General features: G+C 33.6%; 1 protein-coding gene across 1 annotated transcript; it reads left to right on the top strand.

The window, feature by feature from the left end:
• The first annotated feature begins 413 nt into the window (after positions 1 to 413).
• LOC149065562 (PP2C-like domain-containing protein CG9801) lies at positions 414 to 23,590 on the top strand. Its single transcript, XM_089253570.1, has 6 exons — positions 414 to 623; positions 3,173 to 3,411; positions 13,942 to 14,097; positions 15,405 to 15,586; positions 18,842 to 19,043; positions 21,413 to 23,590. Exons 1-6 carry the CDS (start codon positions 484 to 486, stop codon positions 22,105 to 22,107), a joined length of 1,614 nt encoding a protein of 537 aa, XP_089109696.1. The 5' UTR covers positions 414 to 483; the 3' UTR covers positions 22,108 to 23,590.
• The last annotated feature ends 462 nt before the right edge of the window (positions 23,591 to 24,052 follow it).

Raw genomic sequence — 24,052 nt, 5'->3', positions numbered from 1 at the left:
AAAAGATATAAATAAAAAGTTGAAATTTCAATGTATCAATGGATATCCACCTCAATAGAAATAAATATCCAAATATATGAGGTGGATATCCAAATCAATGGATATCCACCTCAAAAGTGGGTCTGGCTCATTATTTTATATTTAATTTTCTGGGCGTCGTATCTCTAAGCGAACTCAATATTTCGAAAATCAAAAATTCAATTCGATTTTTAAAATTATTGATGTGGCGGAAAACCCCACTAAATTTCCGTATTTCTTGCTAAAATCGGCAATTTTAACATTGATCTTTATGGGGATAATCTAGTGTTCGTCCCTCAGAGTGATGATGATGATGATTATGACGTCTATTCGAAAAGCCTCATGGAAATGAGGGACGCAAAAAAAGAAGTAAACGACTATCACTCCTTGCGACCATTGTTTGTTGTTGTGCAGAGTTTCGGTCCTGTTTGAATGCACATTCATGGTTACTTATTTCTCTGATTTATGTCCATGGAACCGACATTGAGGGAGAGAGTTGGATTGTTTTTACGACAGTTGTCAACAGGACACGAGAAAAAGTCCAGCCGAACACCATGCACATCTCCTACATCTTCAGGATCATTTATTCATAAATACTTACTTGGGTGAATACTATATTCTAAATCTCTCCAATTTATTTGAGTGAGGCTTACTCATTCAAATAAGATATCTTTATATTATTTTTATTTCTTCATTAAAACACGTATTTTCCAGTTTTCATTGATTACTTAATTCGGCCAAATGTAGTTTAATCACAATATTGAAGAGGGCCCTAAAAACATTCAATATATTATGCAATTTTTGCATCACACTGACTTAAAAATGAGCTATAATATACAAAAACATGCAAATGATTTTAAATTAAATGTTTCAAAGACAAAGTTAAAATCAAGAAATAATTAACAATGGAACGAAAAAAAAATCATTTTATAAAGAGTGATTTTTGTTTGTAATTTTGTTTTGTGATTTGAAAGTTTTTGAGTGATTGATGAATGATTTCCTATGCAAATGACTTGAAAAACATTAGACATTTCTTTTAGAGCCTAGTAAAATAAAAAAATTACCAGATCTAAAAATAATTGTTTTGGTACCTAAAATTTTCCAGGTGTTATAATTGAAGTTAAATTAGAGAACAATGCAAAATTTTCAAAAGTGTGCCAACCAACATGAAAAGGTTAAGTTATCTTGGAAAAAATTATTTCGAACCGTTTTTCTCAGACAAAATGTGCTCTACTCCTATGAAATTTGGCTGGCACCTAATTTTTTTATTCAATTTCTCAACCCCTGCTTTAAATCGTTCTTTAGTGGTAACAAGAACAAATCAGGGTTGTTTCTTATGGAAGTATACACTTATATACCGACAACTTTGCCATGGAAATGAATGAAACCAAACACAGCGTTGTCTCAATGTAAAATCTGATATAGAGTAAAAAACTAAAACACAATGACAGATTGTTTTTGGAACACAAAGAGAGAGAGAGAGAGAGAGTGCATGCATGCATTATTTAATACAAGTGCTCTAACAGGTTTTGTTTGTAAAACTTTTTTTGGAACACAGATTTAGCACCAATAGCTATATGGAAATTTTCTACCTTTGAATAGGATTTATTTTTTATCTCTTCATCAAGAATTTCCTAAAGTTTCATAATTTTTCTGATGGGTTATTGTTATTGGTAGTGGTGTTCAGAGGTTATATATATATAAGCTGCGGACAGCTCAGAACATGAACTTTAGTTACAAATACCCTGTACTTGAAGTTGAAAAAAGTTACAGGTTGAATTTGTGGTGCAAAAAATCTACCAAACAAGTAGTATAATAAACCTTTCTTTTGCGGACACCAGCGGGACAAAAAAATTCTTCCGCACAAGAGGGGTGACCGCTAATCAGGGGTTTGAAATGCATACTTTTATTATACATTGGGAAATTATTATTTAGCTGTAAAAGAGGGGTGATTGCATCTGAGGGGTTTCCGTTAAAAAGGGTGTTACTGTAATGGAAGAGTTTTTGGTTTGCCTCAACTAGCAATTTTTGTTATCCAAGTCCTTAAAAGAATGAATATGCATTATTAGAATAAGTTTTTAGGCAGAAGTAATCAAATATTCAGTTTCTCATATAGTTCATATTAAATTATTTTTGATTGTTTATATATATATATACAGGTGTATAAGTAACAGGATGAATGGTATTTTACTGGCGAACCATTGATCCTAGAAGCATACTTCCGATCAGAAGAAGCATCCACATAATGTGTAGTACTCAGATATGTCATTCATGTTGCAAGGAGTTGTATAGTTATTGAATAAAAATGTTAACTTTTTATACAGACACCCTGTGCTCAAGAGCCTAATTATACACAAAGTTGTTGCCCTATCTCTCCTGATGCCAAAAAAAAAAAAAAAAAATCCAAGTTTTTAAATGCTATATTCACTGACATATTTGAATTCAAAAAACTGAGAACAGTTGAGAAAAAATAGCGTTAAATATGGGCAAGCCGTTTTATCTGCATTTAACACTTTTCTTTCAACTTTCCTCTGTTTTTCGAATTCGAATATCTTAGCGAATATTGCTCTTAGAACTGCAGAATTTTTTTTTTGGCCTCAGGAGAAAAAGGGAAACACTCTAATTAGGTTTTTCAGCCCATGGGTATGGTATAAAAAGTTAATTTTTTTATTTTAATAACTATACAACCCTTTACAACATAAATGGCATATCTGACATGGGTTGAGATACGGGGGGGGGCAGCGTCAAAGGTGGAGTCGACTGATCGAATGTATACATGAATTGACATCATCGTGCCCCCCCCCAGACTTCTAAGTCTATCTCCGCCTATGATATCTGAGTGCTACACGTTATTTCTATGCTTTTTCTAATTGGAAGTATATCTCTAGGATCTACAGTTCGTCAGTAAAATGCCATATACCCTGTTACCAGTGGCGGATTAAAGTCGGTCTAGGTCCCGGGCGCAAAAGAGAATATTGGGCCCCTTAAATTAGAAAACAGTGTGAAGTTTTGGTTTTTCAGGGCCCTTTAGAAGTCGGAGCCCCGGGCGTGCACCCAGTGCGCTCGCCGTTAAATCCACCTCTGCCTGTTACCTATACATCCTGTATGTATATATATATATATGTGAAAAACAACTACTTATTTTTATTTCAAGAGAGGTTCAAAGAGATCATCCAAAAATTCTCTATGCCAAGTCTTGTTATGATTTACCTACTTTGGAAGTGGCCCCTTTGTCGAAGCTAATACTGGCATCATATACTGGACCTACTGGTGGGTTAACATCTGTGGATTCTGATCAGAAACCATTTGAATCTCCTGATACTAATTTGTGTTTCATTGATGATGATAATCTCGATAACTGCGACAATGCCTTGCCAAAAGATTTTATTTTAGGTGAGTTTTCTTTAGAATTTGAAAAAAGAAATTATGTACAGAATTTCCAAATTAACGGTTAAAGATCAGTCAAGTGAACAAATGTTATTAATAGACAATAATAAAATACAGTACAAGATTAATTGTTGGAGTGTTGCACCCATGACAGCTATACAAGTAACATGAAAATATATATAAAAATTACAAAGAAAATTAAAACAAAAAATAGAACTTCGAAAAAAAGGGGAAAATATTGGAACAATGCAGATTGTCCTCAAGAGCTTCCCAAATATTGTTCCAGAGGCAAAACGTTTTTGACAGTGGTAAGCCAAAAAATTACATAATTTCCATCTGTTCCCCCAACATTTTGCATGACAAGCTTTGGAAGTCAAAGAGCATAAAAAACAGTACAACCAAGAGAAATGCAACAATAAATTTTTTATATTCTCATGGTTTGCTGCTTTTTTTAATGTTTTTTTTTTCCAAATCTTGCCATGCAAAATATTGGGGGAACAGATTGTAAATTCTGTCATTTTTTTGGCTTACTATCAGGGCCGATTCTGGACATTTTTGACATGTAAGCAAATAATGTTTTGGTGATAAAAAAAATCACCCCTACCCTTCAGGTGGTCCCTTAAAAAATCCTTCCCTCTTCAGTTTTTTTGGCAACCTAAACAATCTGCCCCCTTCAGTTGGTGCCTTCTGCAGATGCATAGTTTGCAGGATTCAAGATCCGGCCTTGCTTACTGTCATCTGGAAGGTTTTGCCTTTGGAACAATGTTGGGAGTTCCCTTTGAGAATGACCTCTGCATTGTTCCAATACATATTTTCATCTTCATTTTTTCAAAGTTTTTTGTTTAAATTTTCTTTTCAATTTCAATGTATATGAAATTTATATGTACAGTGAAACCTTGATATAACGATAGTTTGTGCACCATGCAAAAACATTGGTGGGGAAGAGTTATTGTGTTACACTGAAAGTAAGCATTACCCATCAAGCACCACCAAATTTATGCAGTGGTTGGTATCTCTTCTGAATTAGCATTGTTAGTATTACAATAAAATGTCTATATATATTTATTTGCAGCAAAAAGTTCTAATTGATTAGTTGCTGAATAAAATTCTAATTGATCAGTTGCTGAATAAAATTCTAATTGATCAGTTGCTGAATAAAATTCTAATTGATCAGTTGCTGAATAAAATTCTAATTGATCAGTTGCTGAATAAAATTCTAATTGATCAGTTGCTGAATAAAATTCTAATTGATCAGTTGCTGAATAAAATTCTAATTGATCAGTTGCTGAATAAAATTCTAATTGATTAGTTGCTGAATAAATCAATTCGTTGTTTCACCTTGCAAAGTAGTTTTCTGTACAACACTTTTGTGCACTACACAGAAAATAGCTTCACAGCAACTTTATTAACACTTTTGAAGGGCAGATAATACAAAATACTGATGCTATTAAAAATTCCTTGAAAGAATAAACACTGGTGATGAATTTAAAAATATATTTAAGGTGATTTTCTTGGAAATAGAAAGAATATTGTTGTAGAGGTTTCAAAATATCCCCAAAAATATTGTTATTCTTATAGAGGAATTTATCGCAGTAAAGTATATCGTTTTACTGAGAGGAGTTTAACATTTTAGACTATAGCAGGGTATGCCGATTTGAATCAGCTTAATTTAAATCATGATTAAAATCAATCTAAATCACTTGATTTTTAAAAAAAATCATTGATTTAAATCACAAAGTTTAAATTTCATTTTTTGCTTATTTAACTTCAGTGATAATAAAGTAAATGTCCTAGTATGGTATGCATGTTACTGAAATGTGGTATAAAGGTTTTAATTAAAAGAAATACAGAAGAGCTGGTAAATATAGACTTGAACCTAATCCCTAGATACAGTGCAGAAAGATAGCTATTCTATTTCTAGATTTTGTGAACGGGAAAAATTAAAAAATATATAGGCCTATATAGGAAGATAAATGTAGATACAACTGCACTAAGTATTTGCAATACATTGCAATGGGGCACTAGGGTTCCTCTGATAAAAAAAAAAAAAAATACAGAGGAATTACTTTGTGTATAAAGCCTTGAATTCTATGCCCATATTGCTGATTTAAAATAATAATAGATGTTGTACCAACATGAATACCATTAGACTTGAAATTTTAATACAAAAAGTGGAAAAGTCTACAGTTTGCTCGTTTTTTAACAAAACTCATTAAATCTGTGAAAGAATAGAAATGTGTAAATTGTTAAGCAACAAATCATGCAAGTTGGAAACGCATCATAGCAAATACATCAATTGGGCAAGAAGCAATCTTGTCAATAGAATGTTTTCGATTAGCTCATGCTGAATGATCATCGAGTTGTACATAGAGCGAATCGAGAAAGGCTCCATATGTGATACTGAGTCGTCACCAAACATTTACTTCAAAGATGGGGGGGGGGGACTCATGAATATAATAATTCTACAAGAAAAATGCTAATCTATGGAGTTAATTCATGCTCAATAACTTTTCATGTTACATTAACAAAAATTTTTGTTGTTCATATTTCTTGCTTGTAGTTCGTTTGTTTATTGTTCGTTTTTTAGTTTATTCATTAATGATGAATTATATTTGAGAGATTGAATGAAGAAATATGCATTCATAATGATTGACATGATTTATATATATATATTTTAATAAACAGTCAGTTAATTTTAATCAAAAATATCTGATTCAAATTGAAAAAGAGCATTCAGAGAGTATAAAAGTGGACGTGGTGACCTATCATTGTTTACTGATAAAAGAAGACTGTTGAAGAAAGCGATAAGGGATAGCAAAAAGGAAGTTGAATCTAGGTTGGCAGATAGCATTGGCTCTGACCCAAAATCATTTTTTCGATACGTCAATAATGGATGTAAGAGGACAGTTGGTCCCCTCTCGATAGGAGGCTCTAAGGTAGAGAGCAATGTAGGCATGTGTAGTGCTTTCAATGACTTTTTCGCGTCGGTTTTTAATGGAGATAATGATATTCGATATACGGGTGTTGCATGGGGTAATAAAACCCTCAACGATATTCAAGTAGAAGACGTGGAGGTCCTAAATCTTCTAAGAAATGTATGTGCAAGCAAAGCACCAGGGCCAGATGATATCTATCCCAGGGTTCTCAGGGAAGGTGCTAATGAATTGTTGGGGCCAGTCGCACAGATATACAGGAGTAGTGTTGCTGAGGGTATCGTCCCGAGAGATTGGAAACTGGCTAACGTTGTTCCGATATTTAAGAAGGGTAGTAGAGAAGTGGTGTCTAATTATCGTCCAGTGAGTTTGACGAGCTCCCTCTCGAAAATTTTGGAAATTATCATCAAAAGGCAGTTTGTGAAGTGGATAGACGAGAATAATGTATTGTCGGATAATCAGCATGGGTTCAGGAAGGGGAAGTCATGTGTAACTAACCTCCTTTGCTTCTATGATTACGTGACTAAGGCTTTGGGTAAGAGCAAAAATGTCGACGTTGTTTACCTTGATTTCCAGAAGGCATTCGATCGAGTACAACATGGCAAACTCTTGAAGCGTTTACACGAGATTGGAATAGGGGGCAACTTGCTGAATTGGATAGAATCGTGGTTAAGAGATAGGTCGCAACGAGTTATGGTGAACGGGGAATTCTCTGGTTGGACAGACGTCACAAGTGGAGTTCCTCAGGGAAGTGTCCTTGGCCCCATACTTTTTTCACTTTTTATCGACAAACTCGATCAGGGTATCGATGGAATTACTAGCAAATTCGCAGATGATGTGAAGCTAATGGGGGTAATCGGGAATGAAAGCGATAGGGAGTTGCTCCAGACCAACTTAAACAAGATTGCAGCATGGGCAAATGAATGGAGCATGACGTTTAGCGTAGATAAGTGCATGGTCGCTCATTTTGGTTCGAACAACCCACGGTTCTCTTACGAGTTGAATGGTGTCACTATCCCGGATGCAACTAGAGTCACCGATTTGGGAATTCTCATTGACGAGCGACTTAAGTTTTCTGAACATTGTTCAGCGGTTGTCAAAAAAGCGAATAGAATGCTTGGTCTCATTTTCAAAAAGGTCTCTTCGCGTTCTCCTAAAGTCATTCTTCCGCTTTTTCGAGGCTTAGTTCGTCCTGGACTGGAGTATGCTGTAAGGTTTTGGAGACCATACCTACAGAGGGACATAGACTTGATTGAAGGGGTGCAGAGAAGAGCTACGCGTGTCCTTATTGGCACACAGGGCTTGAGTTATGAAGAGAGACTTCATTTTTTGAATATGTTTACATTGGATGAACGCAGGTGTCGAGGAGATATGATCGAAGTGTTCAAAATTTTCAATGGGATGGATAGGATGGACCATGAACTTTTAGTACACCGCCAATCAACTGCTTTTACAAGGGGACACCAGTATCGATTGGTGAGGGACAATGCAAGGTTATGGTGTCGCAGGGAATTTTTCTCTAATAGGGTTGTTAATAAATGGAATAGCTTACCCCCGGAGGTAGTCAATTGTAACACAATTGACACGTTTAAAAAGAAATACGATAAACATGTTGGGGTAAATCGAGAAGCTATCCATTCTTAGAATAAGACAACCATAAGTATTCTTTATGGGCATTGTATAATATTTTATCATGTGTATATATTGTTTATAATTTGTGTTAATTGCATTTTTAATGGGGTTGCTGTATTTTTGAAACATATGACATCCATATTTTTATGGGCATCTTTTTATCAGCCACCTCGTTGGGCATTTTGCCTGTTGTGGCGTTGTATTTGTATTTGTATTTGTATTTGTAAAAAATCTGATTTTTTTAATTAAAAAAAATCAGAATTTTTTCATACCTGGACTATAGGCAATTCAAAACAAAATTTAAAAAATTATCATTGTAGTGGAATTTATCGTTATATAGAGTATTATTGTTGCAAGATTTCACTGTATATACATATCCTTCACTCTAGACTCATTTTTAACGCTTTTAAATGGTTTTTAATGATTCTTTTTCAAGTTAAGACCTGAGGTAAACGTGTACATTTAAAAGAAGTACGATAGATGTAGTGACATAAATTGAGAAGCTATCCGTACTTAGATAAGACAACTATAATCTCTTTTATGGGGAGTGTATTATGTATTACTAATTATTATTCATTTTTTTGGTGATATATGACTTTATATTGGGTGTTTTGGTGATAATTGACATCCATATTTTTTATGGGCATAATTTTTCATTAACCTTGTTGGGCCATTTGCCTGTTGTGGCCTTTGTATTTGTATTTAACATAAATGACCCTAGTAAAGATATTGACCCAAATTAGTTAATTATAATTTTTTCATTTTGAATTACAATAAACAGAAATCAATCAAATAATTTTTTTTCAATAGTCAGTTTTGGCTCATGTGTGAAAAGGATATATAAAAGAAAAAGTCGACGTATCACAGTATTGTTTTTGTCAACCACATAAATTACATAAATTTTTTTCATCCATCGTAAACATAGAATTTTCAAACATTTCTGCTTCACCAGTTTTTATGCTAACAAATTTTTTGGCGGGTTTGATACTTATTTTTAATTTTGTAAAGTAAAAGTGATTAGGCACAAGCTTTCTAGCTTCTTTCTTATTTTTAGAAAATTTTGTAGTTTTGTTAAAACAACAGACAAGGAACTGGTTAAAACCCAATTGCAACAGAACAAAAATCTGTTGTAACAAATAACAAAATTATATTGCTTTAGGCAAGGGTGTTGGATATTGTTTTAGACCTGCGGGGGTGCTCGCCTTGATTTTTATGTAGATTTTGTTTTATGAACTAATTTTGTGAATGCTGTTGCCTGTGATGCTAAATAATGTGGGTGCTCAACCACCCACAGCGCCCTGGTTCCGACGCCACTGGCTTTAGATTGGATAATTTGGAAAAAAATTTAAAGTTTGTTCAGAAACAGACTTCTAGAGTTAGAACCATTAACTGGAACCATGTTTTAAGTAGCCAACCTTTCCATCTGGCTACATAGCATATATAATGTTGTGCCAATTTTCCATCTAATTATTTCAATTTTTGAAAATAATTAGTAATTATTTCAATTGTAATTTTTTTGGTTGATGATTTAAAAACACAGTTAAGAACATGATGAAGCCATTTCCAATGTATTCATAAAAAATTTAATCATAAAAATATATTTTATTAGCTTCAAACTTTTAAAAAGGGGAAAAATAAGAAATTGATTGGTCAGATGACTGGTTAAGATTAGAGAATTGATTAAAGAGAGAGACTTTTACAGGATATTAATGCTAAGGTGAACTCAGGAAGAAAAGTCTACTGGTTTTTTTCTGCCTAAAATTTAACCCCTATCGTCTTGCAATCTGGGCAAGTGCACTGTCCAATACATAACTAGAGACATGAATCTGCTTTCCTTATTGCATGCCCAGTAGTATAACAAGCTAAAGAGCTTTAGCAGCCTCCCTTCACACTAGAAAGACGTCGGGGACTATACCTAGAATGACAGGCAGGGGTCTGTGACCCCATTGCTTTTTCTGCCTATTTTTAAACATTTTAATATTTCACAGCATGGTATAATATTTTTATGACAGAATAAAGTTATACCACAAAGAATTAATAGGTAAAACCATTCGCCAGTTAATATATTTTATCATTATATATTATATTTTATCAATTAAAGGATTCTGTTGTGCGTGTGTGCACAAACAAGACCTCTCTTGATGAGCATCAGTGTGGAGGAAACTCGAGATTGAGGGAATCTGCATTTTCTGTATTCCCGATAGGATTTCAGTGTTACATCGCTTCTAGGTTGTGAATATCATCAACGAATGTATGTGCTATATTTTTTTCATGGTTGGAAGCACCTGATGATGATCTTTCCAAAGGGTTTTAACCAAGCTTGTCGACCTAGATTTGAGAAAAATTCACATAATTCCAGTGATGTGTATCACTGCTATCAGTAACTGTAAGCAATGAGTTTGTCGTTAAATATTTTGGAATCCTTGACGTCCTATTGACGAGGTAGTTCCCACGATATTTCTTACACTTTCATCTGCAGCAGTTTCTTCTCTATCAATAAATGGGATATTGTTGAGATCTCTGATATTTGTGGAAATCAGTTGATGTTTTGGTGTAGTTCTAGGTTTTCATTGGTGGCTTCAATGCAGTTTGCACTAACTGTTTCCAGTAGCATTTCATTTTGCACCAGTTGAGGCATTTTTTGGAGGTATAATTTCATTCTGATTCGCACATCCATCGTCAATACTGTTGCTTATTTCACAAAGGTTTCACATCAGGTAGTTTTCATTCTTTCTCTCCTTTGAATTCTCATCATCAGCACTCAGGGCTGTCATTTCAACTTTTTCCAGGGGGGAGGGGGGGGGCAAAGCACATGTACTCGATGTATGTATATATATATATATATACCATTTTTAGTGTATTTTCAAAAGCCGGGGGGGGGGGGGACACCAAATGACGGCCTGTCAGCACTACTGCTTTTTCACACGCAATCTTTGCCAACTTCTGAAAAGTTTTATCTTTGGTGAATCTGTCTTTTTGCCATTTCTATAGCAATTATAAGCATATGGATATTTCTACTTTGCAGAAGAAGCAATTTATTGGGCAAAATGACAAAAATACTTGACAGCAAAAGCTGAGGCACCTGCTGACCTACATCTGCAGATAAGAATGAAAGCAAAAAAAGTCTCATGAATGGGAATTATACCATATTAGATGCACAAAGCGACTATCAGAAGAATTTTGAACTTACAAAATCAATTATGACAATGTTGGTAGTATTATATGGCAAATGTGTTCTAAAATTTATGAGAGGGTTAGTGTGACCCCTCCCATCTTTCTAGGTAAATCCATTCTTATCTCCGTTGCTAAGAAAGATAGTGAAAAAGCTTTGGTGTATGCTTAGAACATGATAATTCAGAAAAAGTCGAGAAATTTTAAAGGTCTTGATTCCTCCTTACTTGAGATATGGGAGCAGAAAGAGCGCACAGGGTCACACAGACTCCATCCATCTTTCTAGTGTTAGCTTCAGTGAATGGCCTCCAGGTGGCGACAGTAGAATGAGGTAGTTTTTCCTTAGCCCAATGCATCAAGGGAAGAGACTTTCTGGATATTAATGTGATGAATTCTATATATTAACTCGGAAAGAAAAGTCTGTCTCCACCAGGAATCAAACCTCCCATTCTTTTGTGATCACACTTGATTGCAAGAGGACTGAGGTTCAATTCCCTGCAAAAACCAGTTTTCTGAGTTCACCTTAGCATTAGTATTCAGAAAGTCTCTTTCCTTTAATCATTTGATCATTTTTGTTGTACCACTGTCATTTTCTGCACACGAGGGCTAATTAGACTTATCTATTTCAGTTGCAAGAGAGGTATTCCCATAACTATTGGACCACTTAATTAAGACTGGCACTAGGGATGGGACAAATAGTGATTTATCCAAGTATTGAATATTCGGCTAATGTTTTGGCCAAATACCAAATATGCGATGGCCAAATATAAATTTTCTTTAAATCCATCACAATTATAAATAAAATTGGCATATTTAATCGAAAATAAAATTATTGGTAATTTCAAATGATATTGAATTTTAATTATGCTATTTACTATTTAAATAAATATTGAAAAACAGGCAGCTGAAAGATTTTTATTGCCATGATGCTGACAATTAAATTTAACAATGATATATTGTTTTTTAATATTACAGTGATACCTCGGCTAACAGAAATGGTTCATTCTAGAATCACGTTCGTTAGCTGATGTGATTTGCCATAGGTTTCTATTGAAAATAATTTGATTTGTTTCAGGTTCTGCCGAAAATTTAAAGATAAGTTTTTAAAACACCAAGGAATGCTATAAAAAAAGACAAAAACTAATTGAAGGTTAAAATGAACAGCTTCAAAATTGTATAAATGAGAATCCACTGGAAGATGAGAGATGCCGAAGATCTTATTTTACATTATGTGCACAACCAACACCAGCTGTAGTCTACTATGAAGCTCGTGTTGACACAAATCACCTGAGTTCATAAGTGTCCCCATCCATTTGGAACTATCCAGCTCATTTCTTTGTCTAATACATGCAGATGGAGAAGATAATTTCTCAGACTGTTCAGCTTGATGCTAAGAGTCTTGCACTGAAAGAATGCATGCTCTGAAAACATAGGCTATTTTTTTTTCAATACATTTTCTAATTTGGCTGAATCTTTCATTCTATATGAAATGGTTCAAAGAATTTCAGAAAGAGAAGTGTAGGTATATCTGAAAAAGATCTCGAGGTGAACATGAGTTAATCGGGCCTTAGTGATGATGATTGGTACCAAAATTCCGCTCACAAAGTGACTATTTTATGTTAGTGCATGCATCATATCATTGAAAATGTTCGGCAGCTGAATCTGTATTCATTAGCCGAAGCAGAAGAATCATGAAAAAATCTTCATTTTCCGGAAAATTCATAAGCCAAGGTATCATTTCAACAATTGTTACAATTTTACATCTAATTAAGAAAATATCAACCATTATTTACTTTGAACTATTAAGGCATCAAAAAATTTATGACTTATTTTTCCACTCTAGATATTCTTTGTCCTTTTCAGTAGCTCAATACATTTCTTGTCTAGATACGTCCTTCAATTAGTGAGCTTGTGTAATTCATGCTCACTTCCACATTATTGCAGTAGAATTCTATTTCAGTTTCATGTTTTACTTATCCTAGAAATTCACCCTGACAATCTCTTGCACTGAAAGGGATAGGTATGCACCTCACAATAAAATATAATCAGTAAATTGCTAATTTATTCAAAAAATTCTAATTAAAATTTTTTTAAATTAGTTTTCTGTGCTTAGATTTAGACAGGTATTCGGCAGAATACCTAACCATTATTCGGCTGAACCGAATATATGGCAAAAGGGCTGAATACCGAATGGCGGCTGAATATTCGTTCAATCTCTAACTGGAACCTACAATTTATTGCTGATTCCGAACGGCAGCCTTTTTTATACTCACCGAGAGGTTGGTGCGATAACCCCTTAGTGTGGCACTCTCTGCGGTAGCAATTCTTTTTCTGTGGTCACATTGCCATTCTCTTTCCTTGATGTATTGGGTTGAGAAAAACTCTCTCTCTCTAGAGAACCAATTAATTTCAGAGAAATTAGTCACCCACCAGAATTTTGTTTTACGATGAATGCTATTTCATTTGAAATTTTCTGAGTATTTTTTAAAAGTTTTAATCTTCAATGAGTCAATTTAATACTAATTTTGATTTGATATTTTTCAAAAATAATTCAACTTCAGCCTTATTTCTATGTTAAATTTTTGTTGGAATACTTAATAAACAAGTGATTTCCAAATACCACTCTTTTATTGAAAAGAAAGAAGGGTATTGGAAAATTTATTTTCATGTTAATTTTATATTTTTAATGTTAGAGTAAAATTATTATTTTTTCTTCTGTTCAAAGTTGAAATACAATATTCTTATGTCTACTTTCTGAATATTCTCAGAGGTGTCACAAAAGTTTGTTTATATTTTTCAGGTAAGGGAAACACAAAAGAAGATGAGTTTGATTCTAAGCTTGGTGAAAAGAAATCTGAGGTAGCTGGTGTACCAGATTGGAACAATCCATGTGATTCTGCTTATGGTATTGCCACAACATTATATGAATGTCATCCAGTAACAAAAAAGAATGCTGGTAATCTTACTATTTTAGTAATGAAGATAAAAAACCTATTGTAATAGCTGTGCTGCAATGAATAGGTTATTCACAGATGACCACCCAGTCTTGGGCTTATACTTCTGCAGTTTTGTCACCCTTGCCCAAAGATGACACTAGCAATTTTTGACATTTCAATCTGGGTTTTAACATATTCAAGTATCCCATGGTAAACATATTCATTTGTCCTCTTTCAGTTATAATTAAACCTTACTCAACAATGATGAATATCTCTGTCACACAAATTAATGGAACACTGAGTGAAAGGAGCCTAGCGGCTTTTACCAGTTTTATTATTCTCGCTAACTGCAGATGTTTTGTGTACGCATCAATATTATCTGCTCACACTTGTGTATTATAACACCTTGAGCTTGCATGCAGATTAATCTGCAAATTGACCATACCCATTCTGCTTTTTGCCTTTTATTTTGAGCACTTTATGCATTATTCTTAATTTTTGGACATTTGTGTATTAGAAATTACGGAGCCTTCAAAATTTTTAATACACTAATTTTTTAGTCATCAGTGAGTGATAAGGAATTAAGATAGGGTTGAAAGATTTCATTTCCATTGTCATTTTAAGGATCTTCATACATTTTTATGACTGCTCTTTTGTACTCATTTCTAGATTTTTGACATTTTTCTTTTTTCTATTGAGGGAAAAAAATCATGCGGTGAAGCTGATGTGTGTGTTTATATTTTATTTTTTCTCATTCATATTCATGATCAATCTCTGTCAAAATATTCACAGAAAATGAGAAGTGATGTTGTTACCTAGAATGGCATCTGCAAGATGCAGTTAGCAAGAAGAGTGCTAGTAAAAGTAGCCCTGTCTTTTTCACTCAGTATTTCACTGATTTGTGTCACCGAGACCCTCACTACTTTTGAAAAATCTGTAATAATGGCTGAAAGAGGGCAAACCAGCATGTCTATGATGGGATGTAAGAATGTGTAACATCCCAGGGTGAGAAATGTTAATAACTGCAGTTGTGAAACAAAAAGCTATTATAAGCACAACCTTGCTTGCTCCAGGCAAGTAGGGGAAACACACAGTCCAAAAAGCAGCTCTGAAAAAAAGAAAACCACCTCCATCCCCCCCCCCCAGTTACATGACTACCTTATTAAAATTTTTGATAAATTTCAATGGGACCTTTTTACCCTCCATTGGGCACAATATAAAAAGTAATCCTGTAAAACTAATTTGTGATGTGCCTAACAAATGGATTGAACCTGAAAAAGGGTTAAATCTATTTAAGGAATACAATTACACAATGTATTATTTTCAGGTGATCCCATTGCCGATGCCTTTGCTATTGTTATGCGGGAAAATAATGCACTTTTGGTTTTGGCTGATGGAGTGAATTGGGGAGAAAAATCTTGTCTTGCAGCAAGGTGCGCTGTGCATGGATGTATTGACTATTTGAACAAAGCTTTATACAGACAAGGCAGTCAAAATAATACTACCATGGTTTGTTATTTGTTCTTTTATTGCAATGATCATATCTTGTTGTGATTTGAGAAGATATTTGAAGTCAAATAAAAAAATAGCACAATAATAATTCATGAAAATAAAAAAAATTATGCGACTCTCTTTATGAAGAATAAATCTCAGAAATTTATGGTAGAAAGCTCTCATTCATTATCTATGAGTTTTAAGAATATGTTCACATTTATCTTCATATATTTGTGGAGGTTGAAAGAAATTGGTTTACGAGAAATTTATTGTGTATGTAACAAAATAAATAATAAAACTTTATTTCTGTTTACTTATTGAATATCAATTAACATGTTTATTTAGAATCTTACTTTTTTGTAAGCAGTTATACAGATTGATATACAAATATTCTTTAAATTCTTTTAGGACAGGTGCTGTACCGGTCTGTTTTGCAAAATATGTTGCTAATGGATGAGTGCTATATGCAAATTTTTATGGTTTCATTCTCATACTTCTAACTACGTACCAGTATGGTATGATTATTGGGTTTATGATCCAAGAGTGCGGATTGGGAAATTTTCAGATTAGAAAAGTATTTATAATACCAGGGTTCATTTTCAAATCATGAGATGGTTTGAGTATCAGTCGACCAAGCCAAGTGGGTGATGGAGGCTTATGATGGAGGATTGATGGCTCCTTATCAATTTATCTTAAAAATACAGTACACATACTGAATGAAAATGTGCATGAGAGATGTCCTTTTCTCCTATTATTATTATTTTTTGTTTGTCCCTGTTCAAAAATAATTTATGCCTCTTTATTTTCTATACAAGGAGCCCTAGACATAAAACTGAGCAATGTAAAAGATAGACAAGTTTTCATCCGCTTATATCTTTCTACTATACCAAGGCCATGGCTAAAGAATCTGTGGGGGTCTGGTCCCCTCTTACCACTAAATGTGAGAAAATAACTGATTTATATAGAATCATGTGCACTATATATATCAGTTCAGTCCAAAATACCAGTTTAGTCACATCCCTTCAAAAGAAATTTCTGGCTATGGCAGTGATAAAGATAATCTTGGGTATAACAGTTATAACAACTCCATTTAAAAACATCTCTCATTTATATGTCTAGGGCAGTGTTCATCAATATGCAAAAGAAATTGCATTTTACTTCTCAAAATTTTGTTGTGGAGTGAAATTACTCCTTCAAACTTTGAGTAACTTTTTTTATAGAATTATTTCTCACTGATAAAAAAATACTCCTCTTTTTATGAAAATACCCCTTAACATTATTGAGAGGAGTGAACTTGCTCTTCAAAATTTTATTTTGAATAAAACTGGACTAGGTTAAAAGTCTTCCCATTATATTTAATGCTTAATTATTTCTATTTATAAGAAATATTTGAGATATGATACAATACCTATTTGATAAATATAATGTAATTTTTAACAAAATAACCAATTAAAAAATTTGATTGATAAATTAGAATTTTTGATTTTTCTGATTAACCAGTTAGAAATTTTAATCAATTCCCACCACCTATTTTTTAGTAAGTTACTAAATAAATACAATTTATCAGTACATTTGGTTGTTTCTGCATTCCGATTTATTGGCAGGGTAATTTTACTTCTACAACTAAACTGTATGCACCCTGTAAACATTGTTTCAGATAACTAAGCAGTTGGTGCTGCTGGAAAGTTCTTTGTGTGCGTTATGTGGGGAATGGTGTCACTATCCCGGATGCAACTAGAGTCACCGATTTGGGAATTCTCATTGACGAGCGACTTAAGTTTTCTGAACATTGTTCAGCGGTTGTCAAAAAATCGAATAGAATGCTTGGTCTCATTTTCAAAAAGGTCTCTTCGCGTTCTCCTAAAGTCATTCTTCCGCTTTTTCGAGGCTTAGTTCGTCCTGGACTGGAGTATGCTGTAAGGTTTTGGAGACCATACCTACAGAGGGACATAGACTTGGTTGAAGGGGTGCAGAGAAGAGCTACGCGTGTCCTTATTGGCACACAGGGCTTGAGTTATGAAGAGAGACTTCATTTTTTGAATATGTTTACATTGGATGAACGCAGGTGTCGAGGAGATATGATCGAAGTGTTCAAAATTTTCAATGGGATGGATAGGATGGACCATGAACTTTTAGTACACCGCCAATCGACTGCTTTTACAAGGGGACACCAGTATCGATTGGTGAGGGACAATGCAAGGTTATGGTGTCGCAGGGAATTTTTCTCCAATAGGGTTGTTAATAAATGGAATAGCTTACCCCCGGAGGTAGTAAATTGTAACACAATTGACACGTTTAAAAAGAAATACGATAAACATGTTGGGGTAAATCGAGAAGCTATCCATTCTTAGAATAAGACAACCATAAGTATTCTTTATGGGCATTGTATAATATTTTATCGTGTGTATATATTGTTTGTAATTTGTGTTAATTGCATTTTTAATTGGGTTGCTGTATTTTTGAACATATGACAACCATATTTTTATGGGCATCTTTTTATCAGCCACCTCGTTGGGCATTTTGCCTGTTGTGGCGTTGTATTTGTATTTGTATTTGTATATGTGTAGTCCCAACGTATTTATTTTGTCACAGTTATGCACTTTTTGTGTTCAAGATGTGCTGCTATCTATCTTTGATATTGGAAGCGAAATTGGCAGATGTTGGAATTCTTGCGTTTTTGTAAAAATTGTGTTGAAGAACAACTTGCTCTCTGTGGAGAGACTTTTTTTTTTGTAAATGGAGGACTGGATCGCATTCATGCCTTGAAATTAGAAAACCACAGAAAACCCCAACTTCAGCCAACCATCACTATGCAGCCTATGGGGTTGTAACCCGGATCCTTGCGATGCCCACAGTACAGCTCAGCAGTAGGATAATTTTATTGCAGGTTATATAGAAATATACTTGAATGGGAACCCTTCATAAATTTAAGCTTTTCTTTTTTCCCATTGTAACACTTGATTGTTCATTGATTAATTCTTGTTGAGAAATTATGTTTATATATTGATTTTGTTACCATATATTGATTATAAATATCATATGTTAGTTTTTTTTAAAATTTTATTCGTACTATTTGTGAATTGAGAACTTCAATTGATCTAGCAATCAATCAACCTATAAAACAAAAAAAAAGTTATGTATTTGGAATTTTTTTTCTAATTAGCATAGTGAACCACACAGCATTTATTTCATAATTTTTTTTCTAAATCTTATGCTATAGTGTGAATAGAACTGTTTTCTGAACTTTATGTTTGTGTCTTTTTTATTTAGGATATTTTTGTTGCCCTTCTGCGGTCATTCAGGGAAGCACATAACCTTATTATACGTGCTGAAGGTACTTTGACTACACTATGTTCTGCTGTGGTGGTTCAACTCAAAAACTCCAGCAAATACATTGTATGCACTTGCAATGTGGGAGATAGTCTAGCATATGTTTATAGTTCCAAGTATGGTGTTCGAGAAATTACCCAAGGTAATAATGTTTGATGCTATTTTTTTTATCTCTGAGTAGACAAAAAATAATCTGGAAGGCCATTATTAATTATTCAAGTTTTAGTCTTTAGTTTTGGAATTCGTAAGAATTATATGTATAGATAATCAAAATAATAATTTTGTGGCTTTTTATAAGAGCAATCCAAAGAAGTTAAAAATTAAAAAAACCTTTAAAAAGAATTTTTGATGTTGGCCTATAATCAGATATATTTATGACTATAAAATGTGTTTTATCTGAGAGAGAAAACACTTAATTTTTGTTTTAAATTTAAATTTTAATAAATTTTTTAAATGATTAATTTGGATATTCATATATACAGTAGGACATTGATTATCCGAACATAAATTTTCCGAACAACTCAGTCAACCAAACACATTTTCAACCTAACTCATTTTCAGTTTTCTATAGTCGATGATGCTGAATACAGTTGGTATTTTCTTGGAACTTGGATCTCTCATCTCCCAACTCGATAGCCTCATTCTATTGTGCATTAACCACTTCCAAACAATTGTACATATCGTACTTGTGAGCTATAGATGTAAACAATGGTGGATCTGGGTACAGTGTATGTAGTTATAAATGATTGGCAAGCAAGCAAACGCGTGAATAGGAGCAGATTTAGCTGTCTTTTTTTCCTCGTCTACGGATTCATCTTAATCCTGTGGGTGTGCCTTAATGAAAGGAAGGTGAGGGTCTTCTTGACAACAAAACAGTTCTTATCACGGTTTTGTTAGGGGAGGGGGAAGTGTCTTTCCTAGCTTGCTTAAAAACAGATATTCTTCAATCTTTCTTTAGCTTTAGTAGTGTAAACACTTTTCGTCTTTCTCAAGCGCAGAATGACAAAAAACAAAAAAGTGTTGTTTTAACCATATAAAAAAGTAGAAATTGTGAAAAGACCGAAAGTGGGTGATGGTGGAAACTTGCAGCTGAATACGGACTAGGTGTGGCAACCATCAGTGATAAAAAAAAATTGCGATAAAATAGAAAATTTTGCAGCCAGTTTGAAAACAGCAGATGGACTAAAGTCTTGTGAAGTTTTTTTTAGGAAGTTATGCCATATTTCCATGGTTTTAACGCAACCACTGAAGATGATCAAAATCTTCCAGATTTGAAAGAATGCTTAGATATGCTTCAGGAGCTCCATGTATTCCAGTCCTGTCATGAAGAGGATGTGTCCCAGTAGTTGAAAATTGATAATAATGATCCAGGATATAATTTTTTTTGATGACGGAGAAATAACTACAAAAGTGAACGATCAAGTTGATCATGATGACTGTGAAAGTGATGAATATGAACCAATGGCAGATGTAATAACGCACAGTGAGGCAGAACAGCGTTTCACAAAATGTCTTGTGTGGTTGGAATTGCGGCCTAACGCTGACCCGCTTCAATTTTTAATGTCGAAACTATTACGGGATGAAACTGCAAAAGTCGTATGAGCAAGTTGCATTTTTTTAGATATTTTTGTGTAACTATCATTTAAAAATGTCTTTAAAAGGAAAGAGATATTATGCCAAAACATATGCCTTAGCATGGTTTTTCAGGATGCTCCTAATATAAGCCCTACCTCGAAAATAAACCCTAGTGCATTTTTTGAAATAAAAATTAATATGAGACGGTCTTATTTTTGGGGAAACACGGTAGATGCCCTTGAAAGAGAGAGAGAAAAAAAAACAGGTGACACACAAGTTTAAAAATATATGTAGAAGATGATTTTGTGTGTGAGTGAGATTTATTAAAATATTGTAGCAGTTTCAAAAATTCATCAAAAATATTGTTATAGAAGGATTTATCATAGGATAACGAGAGATATAGTTGTATGGAGAGGAGTTTATTATTGGATTTTGGACAATTCCAAACTAAATTTGAAAAACAATCATTGTAGAAGGAATTATCATTATATTGAGTGCCGGGCGAATTAGCCCAGGTCAATAAGATACTTGCCTAAAGTCCCAAAGGATGTTTAAAGGTGTCGCAAGTTCAGTACCCAGTTCGTGCTTGTCAGAAAACTTTCCTGACACAGAGGTATAACATAAATGGCAACATGACCGCAGAATAAATTTCTACCGCAGGGAGTTAGTGCACCAACCTCTTGATGAGAATAAAAAACAAGCCTGCTGTTCGGAATCTGCAATAAATTGTAGGTCCCGGTCTTATTAGTCCTCGTGTGCAGAAAAAGACCGTGGTGCAACAAAAATGATCAAATGATCAAATATTGAGTGCCACTAGGGTTTCGAGGTTCCACTATATGTGAGAATTGAATTATAACAACTTGTTATATTTTTTTTATCTTTATCATTATGCATTATATTCTGGAGATATTTTAATGATAAATCTTGATATTATAGGGTCTCATGATATTTATTCCATGCGTGATATGAGAGATGCTCTAGGTGCCTTGGGACCTGTTGATGGAATAAATCCTGAATTGAGCAATCTAACAGTTGCTATGACTGAACTAGATGTGGGAGACATAGTATTTCTTGCTAGTGACGGTATTACTGATAACTTTGATCCTGTTGTTGGTAAGTTTGCGATTCCTCGAAAAGCTGATAAATCTACTCGTTCATGTTCGGACAAAATGTTTGATTCTGTTCAAGGTAGAGATGTTGTAAATAAGCTAAATCATCATAATCAAGAGAAAGAATTGCTACTAGATTTTAGTTTGCCAGTAGTTGAAGCACATCAGCGTCATGAGTTGACATTGCTTCGAATGGAAGATCTGATTGTGAATGGAGTTAATGAAGGTGATACCCCATGTCAAACAGCTCGTCAGATATGTGAACAAATGATTGACTTTGCAGAAAAACTGACAATTGCAAAACGTAGAATTCTTGAAGATCCTGATTTGTACCAAAATGATGATATGGAAATTAATCAAGCAGGCCAGAAAATGCGAAGGCGTAAAGTAGGAGAAAAGTTAGCCATGGTTCCCGGAAAGTTAGATCATGCTTCAATTGTTGCGTACATGGTTGGGGGTCGAAACAATCATAGAGCACCAATAATATCGCAGTGCGAGTCATTATCAGATCTAAAAAGCTGAATTTGGAATAAAGTTAAAAAAATTCATATACAAATGTTCATAGGAATTTTTTTTCTTTTGTTGATCGTATGCTTATTTGTGCCATTTATTTGTAACATACCTGTGTAGAATATGTGTATGTCATTTTTTTGTGCATATATAAATTAATACATACAAATAGGTGGATCCATGTAAAAAAGTGTTTTACGATTGTTTTAAATATTTGGTTTTTTTCCTAGTTAATTAACCAGCATATTAAGCATTTAAAACTGATCATTTTTAATTTGTATCAGGTGAAGGTATCAGAATGCTCACCATTATATTCTGTAAGAAATGTGTTGAGTTTTGATAATAGATACCGTGTTGCTTCTGTTGAAAAGTGTTTAACTAGTTTTCAAAACTTTACTTCACTATGTAAAAAAAATTGCATATTTGACAATACTTTAAACTGAAGGAAGCAAGACTTGCATTTACAAATTTTTCCTGAGTAGAGATTTTATAATGTTACTTTTAGGGAAAGTAAAGTCTCACAAGCTTTCTTTTTTATATGAATTGCTAAACATGGCAACTAAAAAAATGCAAAAGTGGAATATCCAATAAGGTACCGAGTTAAAAATTAAAATTTCACTGGACAATTTTGTCAAAACTGTACCTACTATCAAAATTTAATTAATTTCTTGCTGAATATAATAGTTTTTCTAATCATTTTGATGTCTTAAAAAACAAAAATGATCAGGTTTTCTGCGAAACACTATTTGTATCAAAAAATATTCCTGTCACCATTTAAAAATAGCTACCCAAAACAAAGGGGGGAAAAAAACTCTGAAGATTTGACTGTTGCTTTGGATACTCAATATGCTTTTTAATTGACTGGGGAAAAAGTCCAAAAGTTTAAAAATAATCAAGCAACATTTTTTTTCTGGGTGATTCATATGGGATTGACTTGTAAAAAAGTTTCTGATTCCATTTTGTTGTATTTGGGATGTCTTTTGAATGGAGAAAACTTTTCACACTGCCTCTTTTTACATTTATTTGTTTTGTAATAACTTATAGTACTATTGTACATATTTCTTGATTGTTATTTTGTTTCTGTGTTGGTGTGGTCTTCTATATTTACCTGTTGGAGTTTTAGGTTTTTTGCGTTTTCTTTATATTTGAGCTTTGCTTTTTTTTATTTCCTGTTGATTGTATAAGAAGTTCCTAACCTTTTTCTTCAATATTATAAAAAGAATTGTATTATATTCAATCTGCTGTTGATAATGTGCAATATTATTTTGTTTTATCAAGAGTGATGACTGTTATTTATTTGTAGGAGAGAAAATATATCAAGGTATGTATGAAGTTATAATGGATGAACAGGTTTTTTAAAAAAAATAAAATAAGTAACCTGTAATTCTCATTTCTTATATTACATTCGCATCAAGGCATATATTAAAATAAATTTCAACATGATCATGAATTTATGTGGAGTTGAGTTTCAAATAAATTATGAGCTGTTTGTTTTAGTTATTTATCTAAAAAAAAAATTCATTTTTTTTTGTTATTCAGTTACCAGGGCCGCAACTAGATGTTTGGTCAGCCGGGACAAGAGCGCATTTTGGCACCCCCATGTAATGCTGATGGAGGGGTTGATTGGTAAAATCTACGCCCCCTCTGGTTCGGCACCCAGGGCACCAGGCCCGCCCTCACCCCCATAGTTGCGGCCATGTCAGTTACTATTGTGCAGCGAAATCTGACTGATTAGGAATCAATATCATCAATCCCTTTTTTTGATGCACTAGTTCACTAGGAAAAAAAAGGAATTTTGAGCATATTAGTGAAGAAATAACTTTATGACTATCAATACGATAAAATAATATAAAATAAATATATAATCATATATATTCTTAAAAACTTTCAACTTGCAATAGTTTGATATTAAATTTTTTTACCGATGTCGTAACACTCATTGATATTATGAACCATA

Source organism: Pholcus phalangioides, unplaced genomic scaffold, assembly GCF_987345545.1.
Source record: "Pholcus phalangioides strain wild (caught in Gottingen) unplaced genomic scaffold, Ppha-v1.0 ptg000039l_1, whole genome shotgun sequence".
NCBI lineage: Eukaryota > Metazoa > Arthropoda > Arachnida > Araneae > Pholcidae > Pholcus > Pholcus phalangioides.
The sequence above is the reverse complement of the archived record's forward strand: the minus strand, read 5'-3'. Positions and strand labels throughout refer to the sequence as shown.